The sequence below is a fragment of the Macaca fascicularis genome, chromosome 6, assembly GCF_037993035.2.
Source record: "Macaca fascicularis isolate 582-1 chromosome 6, T2T-MFA8v1.1".
Taxonomy (NCBI): Eukaryota; Metazoa; Chordata; class Mammalia; order Primates; family Cercopithecidae; genus Macaca; species Macaca fascicularis.
This window is the reverse complement of record NC_088380.1, coordinates 186,994,188-187,019,734: the sequence shown is the minus strand read 5'-3', so window position 1 is coordinate 187,019,734 and position 25,547 is coordinate 186,994,188. Positions and strand designations below refer to the sequence as shown.

Here is a 25,547-nt window from a genome sequence, read left to right as displayed (position 1 = left end):
TGCTCCAGGGCTACAGGGAGTGCCTGTGCCCCACCGGGCCCACCTAGCCCTCTATGGCATCGGGCTCTGCTGGCTCGGCCCATGAAGTGCTCTGAGACCCTGTTTCCCCTGGGCCTCAAGTGCCCCAGTTGTGCAGTGGGTTTAGAGAAGGCAAAGAGGGCCAGGTGACGGGAGCCTGGTCAGGGCAGGGCGGAGGCGTGTCACCGCTGAGGCTCTGCTGCCCTGTCCCCAGCCAGCCAAGAAGAAGCAGAGGGCCCAGGTGATTGAGTTCTTCATCGACGTGGCCCGCGAGTGCTTCAACATCGGCAACTTCAACTCCCTCATGGCCATCATCTGTGAGTGGGCCGGCTCGGGCCTGGAGTCCCCGGTGCACAGGCCCCCAGAGGTCGGAGCGGGTGCAGCCAGGCAGGCAGAGTGCAAGCCGGGGCTGCCTCTGAGCAGCGGGAGGGCGCGGGCTGGGCTGTCTGAAGGCCTGGGCAGTCCCATGTCCCCGCCTCAGACGTCCTGGGGAGCCACGCCTTTTGAGGCAAGCCCAGCCCCCTCGGGATGTTTGGTGGGGGCTTGGTGGTATGTCCCCAGACGCAGAGAACGAGGGCCCAGTGCAGGTGCTCAGTACAGAATGGGACCGGCATGGTGGGAGCAGACCCACCTGACCGTGATGTCCACCAGCAGCCCCTCACCCACCCACCATGTGACAGACCGAGCCCTGCAGCCCCCAGCCCTGGTCAGGGTGCAGCCCAAGGGGCTGCAGCTAAACAGAGCTCCCCCTGTCCCAGAAGCAGCCCTCTCCAACTCTCCCTCCCTCTTCTAGCGGGCATGAACATGAGCCCTGTCTCCAGGCTAAAGAAGACCTGGGCCAAAGTGAAGACGGCCAAGTTTTTCATCCTCGAGGTAAATGAGGCTGCTGGGCTGCCGAGTGCCTCCGGCCATCCCCTGGACAGAGCTGCCCACATGCCTCCCTATCTCCTTCCAGCACCAGATGGACCCAACAGGGAATTTCTGCAACTACAGGACAGCCCTTCGAGGGGCAGCCCACCGCTCCCTGACGGCCCACAGCAGCCGAGAGAAGGTGGGTCGGGGCCAGGTTGGCCCAGCGGGGCTGCAGGAGAACCCGGGTGCTGGCTCAGAGTTCACCTGCTGCAGCTCCTGCCCCGCTGCAGCATCAGTAATAGACGAGGAGACAGCCAGGTCTCCTTGTTTGCATGCCTCCAGTGTCGGGAACTCACCACCTCCCAAAACTTGAGGGAAGCCAGCCTCAGACAACCCTAACTGATAGGAGGTGCTTCGTGAGGGCCTGAAGCCGGGCTGCCTGGGGTCGTCCTTTCTTGGGGGCCACACGAGTGAGGCCACTTCGCCTTCTGCTCACCAGTTCTTCAGAGGCCCCAGGCCCCTCCTCTCCTCTCCTGAGTCAGCGGCCCCAGACCTGCCCTGCCACACTACAGTTTCCAGGCTCCTCCCACTTGGGGCCCTTTGGTCCCTAGACTGCTCCATTTTTCAAAATTCCTTCTGTTTCAGATAAAATTGAGGTTCCAGGTACACAGGATCTTCCACCTCCCTGATTCTAAACATAACACTTTTAATTTTGTGGCCTCAGATCACATTTGCATTTTTGGCAATCACTGAACCAAGCTTTTTCCTCACCCAAACTGCCTGTTTACAGCTTGTATTCTTTTTTTTTTTTTTCCTGGAGATGGAGTCTCTCTCTGTCGCCCAGGCTGGAGTGCAGTGGTGCAATCTCGGCTCACTGCAACCTCCACCTCCTGGGTTCAAGCGATTTTCCTGCCTCAGCCTCTCAAGTACCTGGGATTACAGGCGCACACCACCACAGCCGGCTAATTTTTGTGTTTTTAGTAGAGGCAGGGTTTCACCATATTGGCCAGGATGGTCTTGAACTCCTGACCTCAGGTGATTTGCCTGCCTCGGCCTCCCAAAGTGCTGGGATTACATGTGTGAGCCACTGCGCCCAGCCACAGCCTGTATTCTTATATACCTGCATTTGTGGGGCCTTTGCTGACCTGATCAATTTTATTTCTCCTCCAAATTCTACTCATGGCCTCTGGTACAGAGAATCATGCCCTGGTTCTGGGATTGCCGTGATCCTCTGGCTTGAAACCTGTTACCATCCTGATGATTAGAGTTGTTCATCTCTATGGAGAGGAAACTCTGAGACTCGTTGTCCCTCCAAAGGCCCGTGCCATGCGGAAACATTAGTGGAATCACGTCCCTGCTGTGGTTCGTGGATGTCTGTCTCCAGCGTGAGGGATAACAGAACACATTGTTGTTCTTGAAATTCAGGTCCCCCTGGAATTGCACTGGAGGGATGCCAGTGGGCAGGTTTGGGAAGCAAGCTGAGGTGTGCACGCTTGTGCCACCTGCCAGGCCTTCCTGGCCCTCCACCCAAGGGGCAGACGCCAGCCACACGGATGGCTCCGTCCTGTCCTGCTGGCCTTTCCTGTTCAGGCTGTGAGTGTGTCAGTGACTCTGCAGAGGGGAGCAGCACCCGGGGATGTGAGACCTCAAATCCCAGGGCAGGTGGGTGGCCTGCCAGGAGCCAGAGCCCGGAAAGCCAGACAGCAGGGGCAGGAACCTCATGTCACTGAACACCTGCCTCATTCCAGCCACTTGACCTCCACACCCCACAACTACTCTGTGGGGGCATCAGCATTGCCAGTTCCCAGATCCGCAGACTGAGTCTCAGGCAGGAGAGCTCACTAGTCCCGTCACACTGCAGGTAGGTGGCAGAGCCAGGATCACACTGCAGCCTGTCTGGCTGTGAGTCTCGCGGTCTGCACACCACCAGGCTGACTCCCGTTCCCAGGCATCGGGTGTGTGTGGCAGTCGCAGGGCACTGGCTACGGGCCTAGGCTGGATGCAGAATCGGTGTACAGGAGCTTGGTGCCGAGCTGGGCCGGGAGCCGTCAGCCATGGCCTGGGCACTCCGCACTGCTTCCTTCCTCTCTGTGGGACACGGGGCTGTGGGGCAGGTAGAGAGACTGGGATTTGGGTGCCTGTGCACTGAGCCCCTTCCAGCTCTGCGTGCTGGGATGCTATGCATTGGTGCTGTAGGCAGGCAGCTTAGAGCTGTGTGTTCACTTTAACCACATTCTCCTCTCACTTCCAGAAAGAGATGGGTCATGGGCGAGGCCCACAAAAGCTGCTCTATGTGTGGAGGGGGTGGAGGGGCAGAGGGAGGGAAGGAAGGAGGAGGAGGAAGGGACACTTAGAGATTCGCTCACAGTTTCCTGGCGCCCCAGCTGAGTTGATGGGCCGGGAGATCTCGGTGGTCATAGCACTTTATGCTTCCTTCCTGTCTGTGGGCGGCTCCTGTCTGCCCTTCTCCCGGTCTGTGTCACGGGGCCCACTTATCTGGGTGACCTCCAAGCTGACCTGGGCTCTAATTAAACTTCTCACGTCAGAAGCAAGAGCAGTGGATTTGCAGATACAAAGGCCTCTTTGGCTGCCGTGAGGGCAAAAGGAGACCAGGTCAGACATGGGGAGCGGCCTTGAGTGGCATGGCCATGGCAGAAGGGGTGAGAGGTGCTTGCGTATGGAACATGCCACCTCTCCAGCACCAGCTCAATGCCCCTGCCTCCAGGAAGCCCAGACCAGGCCCCGGGGGAGCTTTCTGTGTGTGCAGAGTCCCACAGTCCTTAAACCCTCTCCCTGTCTTGGCGTGTCTCCCTATTCCAATATAGTTCAGCTGTCCAGAACCCACCACACCAGGACTGGGGACTCAGCACCACCGAGGGAGGGCACAGACACAGACCACCCCCCCAATCCCCCCCTACCACTGATCCCGGCACGGTGAGGAAGAGGCAGGATGGGGCACTAGGGCAGAGCACCTGGGACTCAGCCCTGCTTCCGCTGCTCACTGCTGTGTGAGCTTATGCAAGGTATTTAACCTCTCTGGGCTTCAGCTTCCTCACGTATAAAGCGGGGTCATAAGAGCCCTGCTTCATAGGACGATGCAAAGATGGAAAGTAATCCTGTGTGTAGCTCAGCAGTGAGGCACTCAGGCTTGATAAGGGCATAAGGAGCAGGCTCTTTGGGAGCAGATGGAGGCTAAACCCAGCCGGCAGCGGGATTAGCAAAGATTTGCCAGATGAGGCCTCCTCATTGTGTAGGTTACTCCCATGACTGTGTCTCCACTGCAGTGAGGTCAGGAATGAAGAGTGGTGGGGGCCTGCACACAGCCTGCCGCCTTTCGCAGGCTGGGTCCACCAGCCTTTCTTTTCCTGCGGGCAGTGGAGCAAGAAAGCTTTTGGTCTAACAGTAAGTGCATCAAGAAAGACATAGGGGGACAAGTTGTTAATTTTTTTTTTAAAAAAAAAAGGCCCCCTTGGGAGGCCGAGGTGGGCGGATCACAAGGTCAGGAGTTCGAGACCAGCCTGGCCAACATGGTGAAACCCCATCTCTACTAAAAATACAAAAATTAGCCAGGCATGGTGGCAGGTGCCTGTAATCCCAGCTACTCGGGGAGGCTGAAGCAGGAGAATCACTCGAACCTGGGAGGCAGAGGTTGCAGTGAGCCAAGATCGCGCCATTGCACTCCAGCCTGGGCGACAGAGCAAGACTCCATCTCAAAAAAAAAAAAAAAAAAGGAGGCCACACCAAATTTCAGAACAGTTGATGCACATCTGTTCCATGCGTCTTTAACAGTGTGTGCAGCCCGGACTGCCCCTCCCGGTGCACATGAGCCTGTGGACCTTTGGATGGGGATGGTGGTAGTGGGGACCTACCAGCCCCTCCCAGAAAGCAGTGGAAGGACTATTCAAGGGTTGTCGTGACTGTGCATCTCTTACCCAGCCCCAGGACGGGCAGCAGCGCCACGGCGCCCGGCAGGGTGACGGGGGCCAGGACGGGCAGCAGCGCCACGGTGCCCAGCAGGGTGACGGGGGCCAGGACGGGCAGCAGCGCCACGGCGCTCGGCAGGGTGATGGGGGCCTGCTCCTTTCTTGGTGGTCCTTATTACCCTCCATGGTGCACAGGAATTCACCTCGTAACCCGTGAAGCCCCGAGGCCCCGACTAGCCCAGGAAGTCTCCCCTGCCCTCTGCACCCTGGGGTCGGGTCTGAGGTCCCTGGGGCAGCTATCTGCTGGCAAGGCTGCCCCCTGTCCTGGAGCCAGCTGTATAGAGCTGGGGCTGACCTGCCCCCTCTTTCTTCCAGATTGTCATTCCCTTCTTCAGCCTGCTCATCAAAGACATCTACTTCCTGAATGAGGGCTGTGCCAACCGCCTTCCCAATGGACACGTCAACTTTGAGGTAGGACCTCCGTGGGGACCTCCACTGAGGTAGACAGGCCAGGAAAAGTTCCCAGGGCAGGACCACTGGCCCCTGCCCTAATGGAGGACTCTGGGGCAGAATGAGCCATTGACAGTCGACCTCGGCGAGGTTATCAGGGTCCTCCCACCCTGACATCACTGCGGCGGGGATGCTGAGGCTCAGGGTCATGTCCCTCCAGGCTGGGCCTCACGGCCAGCACAGGTGAAGCAGAGTCCATCTAAGCCCTGCAGGGGCACCAGGCTGGTGAGAAAGGCAGCTCCATGGGCCCACAGTGACAACCGGCAAGGTGCTGTGACAGGGGCTGTGCCCTGGAGGTCAGGACCAGCCCAAAGGCAGAGCCCTGAGTAGCAGGAGGAAGCTATCAGGCCAAGGCCAGAGTGAACAAAAAGGAAAGAATTCTGCTCCCTCTACAGACACTCACCGCTGTCAGCTCAAGTGTCTCCTCCTCCAGGAAGCCTCCCTGGACCTCCCAGGCAGAGAAAGCCCACCTGGCAGGCCTCCCGAAGCACAGCAGGCTGGGCGTCCCTCCATCCATCCTCAGTCACTGCACCCGAGTCCCTGAGCTCCCGAGAAGAAAGGCCAGGCTGACCGGCTCCGTATCCTGAGCTCCAAAAGGGGCCACCCAGCACACGTGTCTCGGAGTAGCTGGGGAGCTAGGCAGACACTGAGTCAGACAGAGCATGCCAGGCAGCAGTGGGACCCCCAGTGTGCAGGAACGAGGGGGCTCTTCTCCCACTGAGAGCCAGCCCCACCCTAGTGTTGGCCTTAGCAGTGGGTGACACAGTGAGTGTGAGGCCCCACCCAGCCTCCAACTCCAAGGAGCCGTAAGCCCTGGGCCAGTCACCAGTCACTGCTCTGTCTGAGCCTCAGTCTCTCTCTGTGTACGATGGGGCTTCAACTGTAGCCCACAGAGGGGCTGGGGTAGAGGTGCAGCATGGCCCTCCATGGGCTGTGAGTGTCCCCTGCAGGTGGGAACCACAGAACATGGCCAGACCCTTGGGCCTGGAGCTGCCCTCCTCACAGATGCCCCAGCAGACGCCACATGCTGCCCACAGGCCTGGTTAGCGGGTCCGAGGCCGCCTCGCTGCTTAGGTTAGCCCAGGCTGGAGGCGATGAGGACAAGATTGGGCTTAGGCAAGACAGTGCAGGGGCCCCGGGGAACTGGGATCCTCCTCGGCAGGTGACACCAGCCCAGAGCCAGGCATGGCAACCCCTGCCTTTGCCCTTCCTGAACTGATGCTCAGAGCTGAGGCCAGGGACAGGTGAGACTACAAGGTGCTTGTGTGATCCCAGCTTTGGGGAGCAAGCGGGAGGGACTGGACCTGGCTTCCAGGGCAGATCGGGGGGTCCTTGCCATTCACAACTGTGCACTGCTGTTTGTTTAAAGTTGGCAGCTTTTTAAAAAATGAAATACATGTGTTTACGTTTTACTTAAATAAAATCATACTTAAATGAATTACTTAAGTCTTAAATATACTTATTTAAATATATTTGCATAATTCCATAAATCAACAAACATGTATCACTTGCCATACATAGAGGATAACAACAAAAATAAATATGATGACATAAAACTGTGTCTACTCTTTTTTTTTTTTTTTTTTTTGAGACGGAGTCTTGCTCTGTCGCCCAGGCTGGAGTGCTGTGGCCGGATCTCAGCTCACTGCAAGCTCCGCCTCCCGGGTTCCCACCATTCTCCTGCCTCAGCCTCCCGAGTAGCTGGGACTACAGGCGCCCGCCACCTCGCCCGGCTAGTTTTTTTTTTGTATTTTTTGGTAGAGACGGGGTTTCACCGTGTTAGCCAGGATGGTCTCGATCTCCTGACCTCGTGATCCACCCGTCTCGGCCTCCCAAAGTGCTGGGATTACAGGCTTGAGCCACCGCGCCCGGCCAAAACTGTGTCTACTCTTGCTCCATGCAGGCTGCAGGCCCGGGCTGCCCTCGCCCTCATTTATTGCCCCCTGCTCCTCCTCAGACTCCTAAAGTCACTGAGGGTTGAGCCAGTCTCTGCCAGGACCAGCCTCTCCCCGTCCTGGGGACCTCCAGGCTCTGGAGTTGCCTCCATTCTGTGTCTCTGTGACTCTGGCAGAGACCAGCCCCTCCCCGTCCTGGGGACCTCCAGGCTCTGGAGCGCCTCCATTCTGTGTCTCTGTGACTCTGGCAGAAATTCCTGGAGCTGGCCAAGCAGGTGGGCGAGTTCATCACCTGGAAACAAGTGGAGTGTCCCTTCGAGCAAGACCCCAGCATCACCCACTACCTGTCCACCGCCCCCATCTTCAGTGAGGATGGTAAGTGAGTCCTGCACCCCTCCTGCCTGCTGGGCCACGGGACCCTGGGGTAGCCTCTCAGTCGCCATTCAGGACCTCTGCTCTGAGTAGGTTAGGGAGGCACCCTGCCCACCTGGGCTGGCTCCAGGAGGGAACAAGGAGGGCTCCATCCCCCCAGCTGGCCCATTGCCACTCCAGGAGCACAGGATGGGCCTGAGGAGGTCCAGGCTGGGACCTCAAGGACCCCCGGGGCCAGGCTCCTCCCCGGACACAGTTTGGACACCTTTGGAATTGTAAATCAGAACCATCTACCAGTCTGAATCACTTTCCTCAGTAAAGTGGGGGTGATGATAAGAATCACCCTCAGCCGGGCGCGGTGGTTTACGCCTATAATCCCAGCACTTTGGGAGGCCAAGGTAGGCAGATCACAAGGTCAGGAGTTCAAGACCAGCCTGACCAACATGGTGAAACCCCCTCTCTACTAAAAATACAAAAATTAGCCGGGCGTGGTGGCACCTGCCCGTAGTCCCAGCTACTCAGGAGGCTGAGGCAGGAGAATCACTTGAACCCAGGGGCAGAAGTTGCAGTGAGCCAAGATCGTGCCACTACTGCACTCCAGCCTGGGCGACAGAGCGAGACTTCATCTCAAAAAAAAAAAAAAAAAAAGAATCACCCTCCCAGAGCTTACGTGGGGAGTGCCAAGCACAGCACTGACTGTGTAGGCGTGTACGTGTGTCCTGGTGTAATAAACGCAGGCGCAAGATGAGGCCTCTTTGCTCCAGAGTGCCATTCATTTCTGTCCTCTCCACTAAATAAGCATTTCCATGTGATCATTTGTCAGACGTAAGTTTGCTTGCAAGTGTGCTAAGGGGGCAGGTCCCAGGGCCCTGCTTTCAGGAAGCAGAAGTGGTAGAGAAGCAAGTGGCCCTGTGTGCTTGAGCTGGGGTGGCATGGCCCCGTGGCCAGCCACATCACCCTGAGAGGGCCTGCTCCGGACGCAGAAGACCTGGCTCCTCATCACCGCACGCAGGGCACAGACGGACCCTCACTTAGGCTCAGGGAGCACTTTCACTTTCTAAAAAAAAAAATAGGGGAGAAGGATCTTGTAATGATTTTGCTTTTGAATACTTTCAACTTTGCCATTTTATTGTTTATATTTTGAAGCTGGGAACTTTTTGGAGGGGGTTTCACCCGTATCTGTAGCCACCTCCCGCCACTTCCACTAAGAAGCTCAGCAGCTGATGAATAAACCAGTCTGAGCTGCTCCCACCACAGTGAGCTGTGCCATGAGCAGGCCTCATCGTCTCTAAGGCTCCCCTGCAGCATCTGGAAAGGGGGGTGATGTGAGAACTTGCTCCCCAGGGCCATGGTGAGAATGCCTTGAGTTGACCAGGCAAAGCCCATACAACTACACTCAATCCACACTAGTGTATTAGTTTCCTGTTGGTGCTGTCACAAATCACAAACTTGGTGACTCAGAGCAACACAAATTTATCCTTATAGACTTCTGGAGATCAGAGGGCTGAAATTAGTTTCTTTGGGCTAAAATCAAGGTGTCAGCAGGGCTGGTTTCTTCTGGATGCCCTGAGAGTAGCATCTATTTCCTGGCCTTTTTCAACTTCTCATGGCCACCTGTATTCCTTGGCTGTGGCCCCTTCCTTCATCTTCAAAGTGCATCACTCCAATCTCTGCTTCCATCATCACATCATCTTCTCTCCACCATAGTCAAATCTCCCTTTGCCATGCTCTTATAAGGACACCTGTGACTGCATTTAGGGCCCTTACATATAATCCAAGATATTTTCCCCATCTCCAGATCCTTCATTTAATCATGTCTGCAAGGTTCCTTTTTGCCTTAAAAGCACTGAGAGAGAAATGACACTTTACCCATAGGGGAAAAACAGTTTGAATCATGTCAAATTTCTCATCAGAAACCAAGAGGCCAGAAGACAGGGGCACATTTTTCAATTGCCAAAAATAAAGAACTGTCAAGCCAGAATCCTATATACAGTGAAAACATCCTTCAGGAATTAACAATAGATAAATCAAAATAGAATTCTAAAAGCTGTTCAGGTAAACCACAGGAAGACAAGAAAAATAAAACAGAGAACAAAACACAGAACAAAAAGAAAACAAAAAAATAGACAAAAAGGCAGACTTAAGTCCTAACATATTAATAATTACATTAAATGTAAATGGTCTAAATACCCCAAGTAAAAGAAATTGACAAAGTTGATATTTTAAAATGATCCAACGATATGCTATCTATAAGAAACTCACTTCAATATAATGATAGAGACATTTTGATAAGTAAAGAGAAGAAAAGGGCTAGACGCGGTGGCTCAGGCCTGTAATCCCAGCACTTTGGGAGGCTGAGGCGGGTGGATCACGAGGTCAGGAGATCGAGACCATCCTGGCTAACACGGTGAAACCCAGTCTCTACTAAAATTACAAAAAATTAGCCAGGCATGGTGGCAGGTGCCTGTAGTCCCAGCTACTCGGGAGGCTAAGGCAGAAGAATGGCGTGAACCCGGGAGGCGGAGCTTGCAGTGAGCCAAGATCACGCCACCGCACTCCAGCCTGGGCAACAGAGCGAGACTCCATCCCAAAGGAAAAAAAAAAAAGAAGAAAAGATACAGCATGCTAATATTAATTAGAGGAAAGCAAGAATAGCAATATTAATTTCAGATAAACTATACCTTAGAAGAAAGAAAATTATTACCAGAAACAAAGAAAGACATTATATATTAATAATAGGGTCAGTCCCCCAGGACATAGCAATCCTAACTATGTATCCACCAAACATCAGGGCTGCAAAATTCATTAAGCAAAAGCTGATGAAACTGAAAGGAGAAATAAGTAATCTACAATTACAATTGAAGATGTCAACACCCTTCTCTCAACAATTGATAAAACAACTAGACAGAAAATCAGCAAAGACAAAGAACTCAACAATATCATCAAACAACAGGATCTAATCAACATTTACAGAACACTCCATACAAGTGCAGTAGAACACACATTTTTTAAAATCGCCCCCAGAATATAGACCAAGATATACCATATCCTGAGCCATAAAACAAGCTGAAACAAATGTAAAGTAATTGAAATCATAACACACTGTCTTCTTCAGCCGCAGTGGGATTAAATTATACATCAGTAGCTTGAGACAATAGAAAACTCTTCAAACATTTAGAAATTAAATGACACACTTGTAAATAATCCATGGGTCAAAGAGGCTCATGGGAAATTAAAAAAATAATTGGGCCGGGCGCGGTGGCTCAAGCCTGTAATCCCAGCACTTTGGGAGGCCGAGGCGGGCGGATCACAAGGTCAGGAGATCGAGACCATCCCGGCTAACACGGTGAAACCCCGTCTCTACTAAAAAATACAAAAAACTAGCCGGGCGAGGTGGCGGGCGCCTGTAGTCCCAGCTACTCGGGAGACTGAGGCAGGAGAATGGCGTGAACCCGGGAGGCGGAGCTTGCAGTGAGCTGAGATCCGGCCACTGCACTCCAGCCTGGGCGACAGAGTGAGACTCCGTCTCAAAAATAAATAAATAAATAATTGAACTGACTGAAAATATAATCAAATTTGTGGGACAGCTAAAGCAGGACTGAGAGGAAATTTTACAGCACCGAATGCATATATTAGAAAAAAGGGAAAGTTTCAAATCAATAATGTAAGTTCCTACATCAAGACTCTAGAAAAAGAGGAGCAAAATAAACTCAAAGCCAGCAGAAGGAAGGAAATAAGAGCAAAAATCAATGAAACTGTAAGCAGAAAAACAATAAAGTTAATCAAAGGGCTGGTTCTTTGAAAAGAACAATAAAATTGACGCCATCTAGCAAAGAACCTCTTACAAAGAAAAGGAAAAGACACAAATTACTAATACAGTAGTGCCCCTTATCTGTAGTTACCCTCAGTCAACCATGGTCTGAACATATTACATGGAAAATTCCAGAAATAAACAATTCGTAAGTTTTGAATCGTGCACCATTCTGAGTAGTGTGATGAAATCACACGTCATCCCACCCTGTTCCTCCTGGGACATGAATCATCCCTTTGTCCAACATTTGTGCTGTATTTATGCTGCCCGTTAGTCACTTAGTAGCCATCTCAGTTATCAGATCAACTGTCAGTGTCACTGTGCTTGTGTTCAGGTAACCCTTATTTTACTCTTTTTTTTTTTTTTTTTTTTTTTTTTGAGACAGAGTTTTGCTCTGTCACCCAGGCTGGAGTGCAGTGGCACGATCTCAGCTCACTGCAGCCTCTGCCTCCTGGTTCAAGTGATTCTCCTCCCTCAGCCACCCAAGTAGCTGGGATTACAGGCATGAGCCACCATGCCCAGTTAATTTTTGTATTTTTAGTAGAGACGGGGTTTCACCATGTTGGCCAGGCTGGTCTCGAACTCCTGACCTCAAGTAATCTACCAACCTCAGCCTCCCAAAGTGCTGGGATTACAGGCGTGAGCCACCGCACGCAGCCTATTTTACTTCTTAATGGCCCCAAAGTACCTGAGTAGTGATGCAGGCAATTCAGATATGGCAAACGGAAGCTGTAAAGTGCCTCCTTTAAATGATGAGGTGAAAGTTCTCAAATTAAGGGAAAAAAAAAATGTATGCTGAGATTACTAAGATCTACAGTAAGAACAAACTCATCCATGAAACTTTGAAGAAAGAAAAATAAATTCTTGCTAGTTTTGCTGTTGCGTCTCAAACTGCAAAAGTGCCTGATGGTGCTTAGTTAAGATGGAAAAGGGATCCAAGGCAAGTATGTATAGGATTCCGTACTATCTACAGTTTCAGGCAGCCACTAGGGGACTTAGAATGTATCCCCCACAGATAATAGGGGACTACTGTACCAGGAGTAAAACAGGGTATCACTAACGACTACAGACATTGAAAAGATAGTAAGAGAATACGACAAACAACTCCACACACATGAATTTGACAATTTAAATGACATGGACTAATTCCTCAAAAAACACAAATTACCACAACTTGACATAAAATCGATCATTTGAATAGCCCTATAACTATTAAATAAATTGAATTTATAATTTTAAAACTCCCAAAAATGAAGTCTCCAGGCTCAAATGGTTACACTGGAGACTTCTACCAAATGCTTAAAGAATTAACACCAGTTCTGCACAGTCTGTTCCAGAAAGTGGAAGAGGAGGGAGCCTCCTGATTCATTTTATGAAGCCAGTTATCTCAGTCAGTTTGAGCTGCCATAACGAAATGCCTTAGACTGGGTAATTCATAAACAACAGACATTTTCTTACCACTGAGTTAAATATAGATATAGATATATATTTTTTCTACATATAGAGGCCAGAAGTCCAAGATGAAGGCAGATCCTGTGTCTGGTGAGGGCTGCTCTCTGCTTCCAAGGTGGAGCCTTCTTGCTGTGTCCTCACATGGCAGAAGAGGCAAATGCAGTGTCCTCATATGGTAGATGGGCAAAAAGGGGCCAGGCTAGCTCCCCCCAGCCCTTTTATAAGGGCAGTAATCCCATCCGTGAGGGTGGAACCTCATGGCCTAATCGCCTCCTACAGACCCCGTCTGTTAGTTAACACTGTTGCATTAGGGATTATGTTTCAACATGAATTTTTCAGGGACACAAACATCCAAACCATGGCGCCAGTATTACTCTGATACTAAAACCAAAGACAGTACCAAAAAAAGAAAATATAAACCAATATCCCTCAGGAATATAGATACAAGAATCCGTAACAAAATAAGCAAATAGAGTTCAGCAATATATAAAAATAATTATACGTCATGACTAAGTGGGTTCATTCCAAGGATGCGAAGCTGTTCAATATTTGAAATTCAATCAGTGTAACTCACTATACTAAACAGCTAAAGCAGCAAAGACACATGATTATATTAATCAATGCAGAAAAAGGATTTGACAAATTTCTACACGCATTTACAGTAAGAACTCTCAGACACTAGTAATAGAAAGGAATTTATCAGCATGACAAGTTGCATCTACAGAAACGCTTCTGCAAACATCATATTTAACAGTGGAAGATTCAATGCTTTCCTCCTAAGACCAGTAACAAGGAAAGGATGTTCACTCTTCCCCACTCTTAGTCATCATAGTAATGGAAGATCTAGTTAGTGCAATAAGGTAAGAACAGGAAATAACACACAAATCAGAAAGAAAAATTAACGCTGTCCCTATTTGCAGATCATGAGGGAAAAAAATCCCAAGGAATCTATAAAAACTCCTAGAACTAATAAGGGATTCAGCAAGGTTGCAGAATACAAGATGCACATGGAGAAATCAACCGTGTTTCTACGTACGAGCAATGAATATGCGCACACTGAAACCAAAACTATAATACCATTTACAATCACTCACACACGAAAACGTAGGTGGAAATCTAACAAAACATGCACAGGACGTGGATGCTAAAAATTAATGCTGATGAAAGAAATCAAGGAAGATGTAGATAAATGGAGACATAAAATGTTCACGAACGGGAAGACTGCGTAGCAAAGGTATTAATTCTCCTCCCAGAATTTAAGTACAGGTTTAATGCAATTCCTACCCAACTCCCAGCAAGACTCTTTGTAAGACAGAGATGAGATTCTCCTAAAATTTGTATGGGAAGGCAAAGGAACTAGAATTGCTAAAACAATCTTGAAAAGGATTCATGGGAGGAATGAGTCTGCTTGATGTTAAGGCTGATATTATAGAGCTACAATCATTAAGACAGCACAGTATTAGGGGAGGGATGGACACATGGTCAATGGGACAGAACAGAGAACCCAGAAAGAGACCCACACAAGTATATCAGGTGATTTTTGACCAAAAAAAAAAAAAACCTCAATGGAGGAAAGCTAGCCCTCCAACAAACAGTGCTGGAGCGTCCAGGCCTCCACAGTCCACAGACCAACACATGAGCCCCAGCCCAAGCCTCACACCTTACACAAATAATTAGCTCAGCATGGATCACAGACTAAAATGTAAAATGTAAACCTATACAACTTTTAGCAGGGAAAAGCAAGAGATAATCCTCAGAATATAGGGCTAGATAAAGAGTTTCTTATTCCAAATATGCCACTATTATATGACCCAGCCAATGCATTCTTGGGCAGTTAGTTATTCTAGAGAAATGAAGACTCATGTATTTATACATCATTTGAAGTGAGTTTCACACAGAAGCAAAAGCCCTTACGCAAATATCATAGAGCTATGGTCATTAAGACAGCACAGTATTAGGGCAGGGATGGACGCATGCAACAATGGGACAGAACAGAGAACCCAGAAAGAGACCCACACAAATACACCAGGTGTAGAACAGGTTATTATCATCTGGGTGTAGAACAGGTTACCATCAACCATAGTTGTGAAATTTCACTTCATTTTCTGTCTAGGTCTTTATTTGGCTTCTTATGAAAGTGAGAGCCCAGAGAACCAAACAGAAAAAGAGAGATGGAAATCTCTAAGGTGAGTATTTGTGCGGAGATGGGGCCTGGGGGCTGCTTGGGACCAGGACAGGGCCGAGGGGCCTCAGAGATACCCGGGTCATCAGCCTCCTGGGAGCCTGAGCAGCCCACAGTGGGGTGGGGCGGGATCAAGCCATGGTCGTAGGATGAGGAGAGGAGGCTGAGCCTGTGACCCTCCCCTCCATAGCTGGTGGCTGCCTCTGTGGGCAGTCAAGATGCATGTCCCAGGGACAGGGACTCCCAGTCTATATTTTTATGCCAGACAGTAGGACACACGCCCCACCTCCTTCTTGCTCAGCGTGTTAACACGTCCGAGTGGCGGTCGGAAATGATCCCTAGCAGTGGACTTCGAGGACTGGCCACAGGGATTTGCAGAACATCCCTCGGGGGCAGGAGGCCGGCTCTCCTCAGCGCACTGAGAAGATGGCTGTGCTGGAGAGCCGTCTCACTGGGGTGGGGAGCTCCAGGCTCTCACCGCTGCCCGACATGCTTAAATCTGCAGATCTTCTATTTTGGGGAAGACATGAAAGCGCTGAGCTGAGGGAGGAGGAAGAGATGGAGCCCACAGAAGCCGTCCACAGCCCTGCCTCGGATGGCCCAGCGGGCAGAGGCGGGGGAGCGCCTCACTACTTTGCAAATGCCGACCCCGTGGCCTGCTGCCCCTCACAGTGGCCATACGGGCACAGGAGACCTTTTGTGGGACTTCAGCCCTGGCAGGACCCAGGGCCTCCAGACGTGTGGGTGGCACATGCCTTGGGGACATCCTGCCTTCAGGACCGTGGGGCCTGGTCAGTCTGTCCATCCTCGGCAAGGACACAACACTGCCGCAGAGGGTGGGGCCACTGCAAGCTCGAGACCTTGCTTGGTGACATGTGCCACTTTGGCCACCACCCACAGTCTGTCACCAGGTGGCTTGGGAACTTCTGGAACCACAGCAGGCACCACGGTGCGAAGTGAGATGCCCACGCCAGCCCCGAGCCCACCAGCGGCCACTGCCATTCCGCCCATGGTCCCTCACCCTGCCCTGCCGACGAGCTTGTCTCTGCAGCCCAGGTACCCGCTTCCTGGACGCTGCTGGCCCCAGGAGATAGCTTTCTGGTAACAGCTGTGGAACGGGTCAGCAGGACAAACTGGACACCCGGAGTCACAGTGTGTACACGGCAGTCCCGCCACCCAGCCCCTTGTAAACTCTAGTCGCTATAAACACACCCGTACACCCTGGCCTATCCGTGTCCACCCCATGTCTCTGACCCGCCGGCCTGAGATGACCTTTGGCCAGGATGCCTGGCAGGTTTTCAACTCAGCCCGGGGAATGTTGTAGCCACAGTTCCAGGCATGGGACCGGGAAACCGTTTCCCATCCAGGGACCCGTGTCGTGCTCACAGAGCCTGGTGCACGGTGGATGCTCAGCTAACCTTTGGGGAGGGATACCCAGAGCCTTGCCTGTGCCTGGTTCCTCTTGTCCAGAGCAGGGCATGAGGAAGCCAGTAAAACCCCTCGGCCCACCAGCAGGCCCCTCCCACAGCCCCACCCAGTCTGTTTCCAGCCCCTCACAAACTGAGCCAGCAAGCAGTGCGCTGGGGAGCAGCTGAGACCCCACCTGACACGTGACAAGGTCATTTAGTCAGGAAGTCAGGGAGTGCAATTTGCACCCCCTTTCCTGGTCAGGGCCTGCTGGGGGTGCGGATGGGTTGGGGAGGGAGCGCTGGGGTGCACTGACTGACCCACCCTGGCCCTCTCTAGGCCATGTCAGGCCCCTCCACGGTGGGGTCCCACTCAGGATCAGACTTGGCTGTCCTAGACTTGGTTCCAATCTGGGGAACAGGCAGAGACAGGGCCACCAGCAGCCCCGGTGCCTCAGCCAACTCGGGGACTCTGCCTGGTGAGCCAGGACCGCAGCAAGGCCCAGAAAGGCCCGGCAGAGGCCCAGGGCCTGCACACCAGGGCCTGCACACCGGGGCCTGCACACCGGGGCCTGCACACCGGGGCCTGCACACCAGGGCCGAGCAGAATCTGCCCTGCACCCTCCAGCCCACCCCTTCCATCTGAGACCCCAGGGCGGGCAAGTAATGTACAGAGGTGGGGGCAGGGCTCCCATAGGGCCCGGGCAGAGCCCTGGAGGCCAAACCCCAAGAGTTTGGGGGGGTTCCAGGAGCTGGTTAGAGCCACCTTCTCACCCTCATCCCTACCCGACACCCGCAGTCCCTGGCACCCCTTGGGCAACATGAGAAAAGCCCACTGCAGAGGTCAGCGGGGACCGTCCCTGCCTCCTGGCTGCACCGGTATGCTGTTCCCACTGCCTGACATGCTGTTCCCCACCTTGTCGATCCAGTCAGAGCTGCAGCCTCAGGTGCAGGGCCCATCTCCCAGAAGCCATTCCTGACAGCAGCCCCCCGGTGGCCCAGCGCAGGATGGGTATCAGGACGGCCAGGTGAAGCTGGGTGCCCCGAGGCTCAGCCCAGCAGGGGAGGCTCTGGGGCAGGAGGGAAGGAGGCAGCCCACAGCCAGCCCCATGGAGAAGGCAGGTCTGGGGGCTCAGGCTGAGGACATTTGTGCCTCAGGATCCTCCAAGGGGCCTTCAACCTGGCTCTGCACCCCTCTGAGCAGCTGCTGGGTGCCAGGCCCTGGTGCAGCCAGAGGGCATGAGCTCCCTCAGAGGACCCGCCCAGACCCGGTGTTCCTTCTCCAGGTGCAGCCTCGGAGCCCAGGGAGGCCTTGCCCACAGCCACACAGTCTGCGCCTTGGCTCATGGCCCTTCCCTGCAGAGGCGTCTTTGTTCTCCTGTAGTTCTGGCTCCAGTGTCATGGCCAGCCAGATGGGACGGCCCCCAGGGGCTCCACAGGGCAGGGCCTGTGCCTGTGGGGCAGGTGTCAGCAGCGCAGGTGGTGCCCAGGACTAATGCCTGTGAGCGCAGCGTGGCACCAGGTGATGCGAACCCCTAACACCACTGAGTCGAACGCAGGCACGAGGCGGGGCCTGGCCATGGGCTCTCCTTCACTACCTAGGCTTCTCCAGGGAGGGAGACAGGGTGGGGTGGAGCCTGCAGACCGGAAGATTCTTCCCTGACTGGGGCTTGCCTCAGAGGCCCTGGGCCTGGCTGGGGTTCCAAATGGATTCATTCTCACATGGGGGACCCGTGGGTTCTCTGAAACCCCTGCCCCCCATCACTGCATCACTGGGGACTGCCCTCCACCCCAAGCAGTTCCTTGGGAAATGGTGTCTTGGTTCTGGCTGCTGGAACAGAATACCGGAGGCTGGGTAATTTATAAACAACGGGAATGCATTGCTTACAACTCTGGGGGTTGGGAAGTCCAAGATCAAGGCACCAGCAGTTCAGTGTCTGGCCCCTCACAGGTGGTGCCATCTGCGTGCCCTCACACGGAAGGGGTGTGCAGCTGCCTCCAGCCCCTTTTATGAGGGCACTAAGCCCATTCACAAGGCCAGCACCCCCATGACTTAACCACTCCCCAAAAGACCCCACCTCTTAATACCCTCACACTGGGGGTTCCGTTTCAACATGGCAATTGGGGAGGTTACCAACATTAGACCACATCAGGCATCTCCATGGTGGCCAGCACCTTAGCCTGGGAACCCAGCCACATCCAGCCCTCTGCAAAACCCATGCAGGCCCCCAGAGCAGAACCCCAGATAATCTCAAAGGTGTGAGTAGGGCTGTCCCAGGGACTGTCATGGTCCCCTTCCCTAACAACTCAGGGACAGATAAACAAATGCTGACATAGCCCCTCCTCCTTCAGATCCCTCAGGCAGGCATCAGACCTCAGGCCTCTGCGTCTCCCAACCCTGCAGGGTTCCTGAGTGGTTCTCCAGGAGGGGCAACCCCCTCAGCCCTTGGAAGTACCCCGTGCACCCGCAGCACCCTCCAAGCAATGCCCTCCCCAGTTTCTAGCTCCCGATCACTGACTCACTCACCCATGGGTCAAGGAGGTGAGCAGCTGGGATCTCAGTCAAGAGCGCCAGTTGGGATGTGTCTCAGCTGAAGGCTCATACTTCATACCTGGAAACTCAAACGCTTCCCCATGACACCGAGCCTCAGGCCAGCGCTTCACCTGCAGCCTAACAAACCCCGCCAGGTAGGTGCTGTCATCATGCCCCTTGGCAAGTCGGGAACAGAGGCTCAGAAAGGCTAAGCAACTGCTCATGGACAACAGCATGGAGAGGGGGGGCGTGCAGGGTCTGTCGCCTCCACAGCTCTGCTTCTAACCATGGTGTGGAGCAGAGGGGCTTCTGCCACCACCTGGGCTTCCCACAGTCACACGGTGACATGTGTCTTTCCTCTGCTCCTGCCTGCTCCTCTTTTGCAGGTCCCTGAGCCCCCTGGTGTCCCCTGATGTTTCAGGAGGACCTGCACTGTCCCATTCATGCTCAAGACAAAAATCTGCCTCGGCCCAGCTCCCCTCCTGCACCTGCCCTGGCCCTCCGCGGGCCTGCTGGGTGAAGCCATGCCTCATACCCAGCCATAGAGAAAAGCAGGCCTCACTCCCTGTCACGCCACCCTCCATCCCCAGGCACCCAGGCTGCGTGGCTCATGGCCTGCTGCACAGAATCTTCAGTGAAAAGGGCCCCATTTTCACTCCCCAGGACTCAGGTTGGGGTCCTGGGGCCCTAGGCCAGGAGATGGATCCAGTAGGGAAATGTCAAAAGGCATGATGAGAGGCCCCTCAACCACAGCGGGGCCCTGGCCTGTGGCTGGGTGGGGTGCCTGACACCGTCGTCTTCAGCATCCCACCCTGCGCCTCCAGGCAGGACCGGAGAGATGGGAAGGTTAAGTGGAATGAAGGGATCTAGGGCATAAGCTGTCCCCACTACAGCCCAACAGACCGTTACCCAGTGGGCAAGCTGAGAGCAGTTCAGCAAAGGAGGAGACAGAAATCCCACGCGTCAGGGCAGAGAGCAATGGCAGGAAAGAGCGGCAGAGGCCAGCAGTAAAGATCCCCACGGGACAGACCAAGGAGCTTGAAGTTTACCCCAAAGGCTCTAGGGGAGCCAGTGAAGAGTTTCGGGGGTGGCAGTAACATGGTCAGTTTTAGAAAGATCTCTGATCGCTTTTGACCCAACACTTCCACTTTTACAACCTAAACTAAGCGAAAAAATCTGAGATCAGCACATTATTTGCATAACAGAGACGTCACAAATGGCCTCCACAGTCCTGCTCCTGTGCCAGCATGTGGATTTGCTCGTCAGCCCAGCCCAGCCCTTGGAAAGCCCAGCTGAAGGCCCCTAACCAGCAGTTCAAATTCTCTGAAAGAAGACCACATTGATATGCCATTTTTACCTCTTAGATTGACAGAAAAATAGTAATGTTTTGAAGCACAGCTGGGGAAACAAGCACTTGTGATTGCTGTTCGGAGTGTAAATTGAGGCTCTCCCATGGGGGTGGATTTGGTGGTTGCCATCAAAATTACAGGCTGGGCGTGGTGGCTCACGCCTGTAATCCCAGCACCTTGGGAGGCTGAGGTGGGTGGATCACCTGAGGTTTGGAGTTCAAGACCAGCCTGGCCAACATGGTGAAACCCCATTTCTACTAAAAATACAAAAAATTAGCCAGGTGTGGTGGCAGGAGCCTGTAATCCCAGCTATTCAGGAGGCTGAGGCAGGAGAATCACTTGAACCCTGGGGGCAGAGGTTACAGTGAGCCGAGATCGTGCCATTGCACTCCAGCCTGGGCAACAAGAGCTAAACTCCATCTCAGAAAATAAAAAAATAAAAAATAAAAAAATAAAAATGACAAACATGTGGATGCTGTGACATGGGAATGTCTCTTCTACGAAGTGATCTTCCTTCACCCTTACACACCTTCAAATGAAGTCTGCATACAGCTGTTCGTCGCAGCAGTGTTTGACAGCAAAAGATTGGAAACAGCCCATGTCCATAAATAGGAAGCCGGGAAAATACATCCCCGTGTGCCTCCCCATGGAACACTCCGCAGCTGTAATAAGAATGCTTCACGTACGGACGTGGAAAGGCACCCTCACCCCACAAGGGACAGACCAGCCCACCAGCGTGCTTCAGTGGTCCCACAAATCCTTGCCAACACCTAGTGTCAGTGTCAGGATTATGTTCCTGCAGCGAGATGTATGCCACCAAAATGAGGAAATAAACCAAGAAAGATGATGTGGGTCAGCAGTCACAAGACCCAGCGCAGGGAGAGAACAGGAAGTCCTGGGAGACAGCCTCTGTTCAGCACCAGCAGATGAGAGCCAGTGGGAGGACAGGGCTCCAGGAGAAGCCCGAACGGAGAGAGAGCTGGCAGGCGTGACTGTCCTGATCCTTACCACAGAGTGCCTCTGGGGAACAGAAAATATGAAAGGAAGGGGAGTGGGAATGGTAGCTTCTGCTAAAAGCCTTCTTACACTAAATTATTGTTAAGTACTACTTTGATTTTTTTAGTTGATTTTAAGCTGGGCATGGTGGCTGATGCCTGGAATCCCAGCACTAAGGGAGGCAGGAGGATAACTTGATGTCCATCGTTCAAGACCAGCCTGGGCAACACAGTGAGACCGTGTCTCTACAAACAATTTAAAACTTAGCCAGGAGTAGTGGCGCACACCTGTAGTCCCAGCTACGTGGGAGGCTGAGGTGGGGGGATAGCTTGAGCCCAGGAGTTCAAGCCTGCAGTGAGCTATAATTGAACCACTGTGCTCCAGCCTGAGTGACAGAATGAGACCCTGTCTCCCATCCCCCCAGAAAAACACTTTACAACCAAAAAGTGCAGTAAATCACTGTAGGGGGTAGGGTAGAGTTCCCAAATCTGAGAGGGCCTATAGCCTAGCAAAAGAGCTCTGCACCCAGAGAAATGAGCAGGAAAATGGGCAAGGGGAGGACACAGACAGCAAAAGGTGGTTGTCTCTCCAATGTGATGTTCCTCCAAAATAATAGCATCCCAGACACACACAGCTACCAGAGGAGGAAACGCCCTGGGGCCCAGGCCCAGGGAGGGAGAGCCGGGGAGCTCCTCAGGGCAGTGGGGATGAAGGGTATCTGCCCAGCATCAGGAGTAGGAATCTCAAAGGGCAGGCAGAGGAGAGGAGCCGAGGGAGCCCTATGGACCCCCTTCCCAGCAAAACGAGTACAAGGGGTAAAAATGATTCTTTTAAGTCTCCGGAAATTGTCTTTTTTTTTTTTTTCTTGAGACAGAGTCTCGCTCTGTTGCCCAGGGTGGAGTGCAGTAGCGCTATCTTGGCTCACTGCAACCTCCACCTCCTGGGTTCCAGCAATAATTCTCCTGCCTCAGCCTCCTGAGTAGCTGGGATTACAGGCATGCACCACCACGCCCGACTATATTTTTTTGTATTTTTAGTAGTCGGGGTTTTGTATTTTTAGTAGATGGGGTTTCACCACGTTGGTCAGGCTGATCTCGAACTCCTGACCTCGTGATCTGCCTGCCTTGGCCTCCCAAATGCTGGGATTACAGGCGTGAGCCACCACGCCTGGCCCGGATATTGTCTTAAAAGCATAAACCGAATGAAGAAAAACTGATTCAAGAAAAACCTACTGAAGCTTGGTAAGAACAGTGAGCACGATGACATTTGAACTATCACCACTTCCTCACTCGTCACTCTCAGCTCAGAGTGACAGACGCTCTGTGCCAGGTGGGAGCAGCAAACACAGAGCTCCCAGGCGAGGCCACCAGACCTCCACGGGACGGGCGGCTGCCAGTGTCTGTGCCCGCACCGCCCAGCTCTGTGTCCGAAGCTAAATCCTGAGCGAGCACAGCGGAGAGGTCAGGGCCCTCCTCCAGCCAGCCCCTCCATTGCAGAGTGGAGACTCTGCTCTAGGCGCTTCGGTCTGAGAACACCGAGGCAGGCTGGCTCCAGCTCACTCAGGGTGGAAATTCCACGCTGGGAGAGGTAAGCCAGGAAGATCAGAGGCTACAGTCCCCACCCAATCCACTCATCAGGCAAGGGTGTCACTCTGAGAAAGTGGGCCGTTGTCCCTACCACCCACAGTGAAGCAGTGACTGAGGAATTTTGCCCAGGAGAGGAGAGGCAAGGCATAGAGCAGACAGCGTCTAAGCTCTCCCCAAAGGAATTGCCTTTATTTGAACACAGTGTAGGTAAGTTCAAGGCTAAGGGCACTCAAAAAACAATAGAGAGGCTAGGTGCGGAGGCCCTTGCCTGTAATCTTAGCACTTTAGGAGGCCGAGGTGGGTGGATCACCTGAGCTCAGAAGTTTGAGGCCAGCCTGGCCAAGATGGTGAAACCCCATCTTTACCAAAACTATAAAAAATTAGCCTGGTATGGTGGCACAAGCCTGTAATCCCAGCTACTTGGGAGGCTGAGGCAGGAGAATCGTTTGAACCCAGGAGGCGGAGATTGCAGTGAGCCAAGACTGTGCCACTGCCCTCCAGCCTGGGCGACAGAGCTGGAGTGTCTAAAAACAAAACAAAAACAATAGAGAGCGTGTTGGTAAGCGATTAATAACTAGCAGCTTCAACAGAGCAACCAGCTAAACCATAAGCCAGCCAATTTACCAGATAGAACCATGGAGAAAAGCAGCTACAAAGAGCCCTCCTGGGGTCAGAATGAACCTCAAAGACTGGCCTGGAAAACTGCCCCTGCAGAGGGGCCTGCATTTAATTGAATCAAACTGTGGCGAAATGTACGTCCCGGGACATTGTCATAACAGTAGAACAATCATCCAGCAATTGGTGGCGCCTAACAGCTGGTGCGAGACCAACAAAGGCAGTTAACAGAATTATGAGGGGAAGGGCCAGCCAAAGAGAGCCCTGCTAAAGCCACCGCCACCCCAGGATGACTGTGTGCACGCCCAAGCTTCCCTCTGAGGAGCGACAGCAGAGGCATCACCTTGCAAGTGAAACAGACCGCATTAAAATAGCCCAGTTAAGTCTCATGCTTTTCCCTGACACGTGGCCTGCACCTGAGGCCTTTGCTCTCGATTTTTTGCCAATTGGCCAGTAAAACTTTATTTGCCAAAACAGGCAGCCAGCCTGTGGGCAGTAGCTTCTGATTTAATTTTTTAAAACACTGCCTTGTTTATCCTGATTCCCTCCCGCGCCTTGGCATCCCTGGGAACGCTTACTTGAGTAAGCATCTCAAGTTGTTTACTTGAGAGGTCACAAGGGTCCGGGGGCGGTGGCTCACACCTGTAATCCCAGCACTTTGGGAGGCCGAGGCGGGGGTATCGTTTGCGGTCAGGAGTTCGAGACCAGCCTGGCCAACACGGTGAAACCCCGTTTCTACTAAAAATACAAAAACTAGCCGGGCGTGGTGGCGGGCGCCTGTAATCCCAGCTACTCGGGAGGCTGAGGCAGGAGAATGGCTTGAACCCGGGAGGCGGAGGTTGCGGTGAGCCGAGATCGCGCCACTGCACTCCGGACACAGCGAGACTCTGCCTCAAAAAAAAAAAAAAAAAAAAAAGAGGCCGAGGCTCCAGCCGGCCCGCGCCGAACCGCCAGGGGGCGCCCCCGCTCCGGCACGGCCCACCCAGCCCGGCAGGAGTCCGCGGCCCCGGGGTCCCTGAAGCCGCGCCGGGCGTCGCGATGGCCGGGCCTCAGACTGGACCCTCACCCTCCTCTGGCGGCAGCCGCCCTCCCCACGCCTGCCCCATCCACTGCCACCAACCTGTGTCCGTTTCTCCCCCAGACGCCCTGGGATCTGTTCCTCCTCCGCTCCCGGAGCCCTCCCCGGGTCTGGCCTCCGCGGCTCCCGCCGCCCGGGGTTTTCCTCACGTTGTGATGTGAGGCCGGCCTCGCAGCGTGGAGGCCTGACCTGAAATCAGAGCTGACGACTGTTCCTTCCCGCCGCGGGTTCCCGCCGCCGCCGGACGAGCCTCCCGGGAGCCGGTGACGAGCTGCCCGGAGCGCCCTGGCGGCCCCTGCGGGGACGTGGCTGAGGACGCGCCTCTCACCTCCCGCGCCGGAAGCCGGAGGAGCAGAAAACGCAGCCATCGAGGTGAGTGATATTTTAATGCCATGTTTTTGAAAGGTAAAGTTAATGAAAACGTCCAAGAACAAAATAACAACATTTTAAATAAAGACAGGATTTTGTTTGTTTTTGACGGGGTCTCTCCCTGTCGCCCAGGCTGGAGCGCAGCGGCGCGATCTCGGCTCAGCGCGACCTCCGCCCCCCGGGTTCCCGCCGTTCTCCCGCCTCAGCCTCCCGGGTAGCTGGGACCACAGGCGCCGCCACCACGTTCGGCTCCTTTTTTGTATCTTTAGCCACCACGCCCGGCCGGTTTGGGTTTTTCTTTTGGCCTCAGGCTCCAGTCCTCTGACTGACCCTGTCTTTGACTTTTTAAAATGTATGAAAATATTATTTATGCTGACTGAGATTTTGGGGACCCGTCTCCAGTTTTGCACCTGAGGCAGCTCCCTCACTCCCTCCATGCTAGTCCCAGCCCCAGCAGAGAAGTCAATAAACAAGTAATAGGTGGACACGGTGGCTCACGCCTGTAATCCCAGCACTTTGGGAAGCCAAGGTGGGCGGATCAGCTGAGGTCAGGAGTTCAAGACCAGCCTGGCCAATGTGGTGAAACCCCTTCTCTACTAA

At 53.3% G+C, this 25,547-nt stretch overlaps 2 protein-coding genes across 22 annotated transcripts in view; both read left to right on the top strand.

Moving 5' to 3' along the window:
- Positions 1-16,239, top strand: part of RASGEF1C (RasGEF domain family member 1C) — a 111,736-nt gene extending 95,497 nt beyond the window's left edge. For 7 of the 18 annotated variants that reach the window (XM_045394656.2, XM_065545956.1, XM_073995008.1 and 4 more), the window contains 7 exons: positions 233-335; positions 812-891; positions 974-1,069; positions 5,169-5,264; positions 7,450-7,573; positions 14,947-15,019; positions 15,521-16,239. In XM_045394656.2, coding sequence (XP_045250591.2) covers positions 233-335; positions 812-891; positions 974-1,069; positions 5,169-5,264; positions 7,450-7,573; positions 14,947-15,019; positions 15,521-15,545 — 597 coding nt within the window. In that variant the 3' untranslated portion in view covers positions 15,546-16,239. Of the gene's footprint in view, positions 1-232; positions 336-811; positions 892-973; positions 1,070-3,695; positions 3,894-5,168; positions 5,265-5,698; positions 6,742-7,449; positions 7,574-14,946; positions 15,020-15,520 lie in introns of those variants that run through there. The other 11 variants (XM_073995010.1, XM_073995009.1, XM_065545953.1 and 8 more) reach the window with 4 other exon arrangements.
- An 8,278-nt stretch (positions 16,240-24,517) lies between these two features.
- The window catches only part of RNF130 (ring finger protein 130), a 187,501-nt gene continuing 186,471 nt past the window's right edge, over positions 24,518-25,547 (top strand). For all 4 annotated transcript variants that reach the window (XM_073995023.1, XM_073995022.1, XM_073995025.1 and 1 more), the window contains exon 1: positions 24,518-24,950. The gene's annotated coding sequence lies outside the window, so the exon portion shown is untranslated. The remainder of the gene's footprint in view (positions 24,951-25,547) is intronic.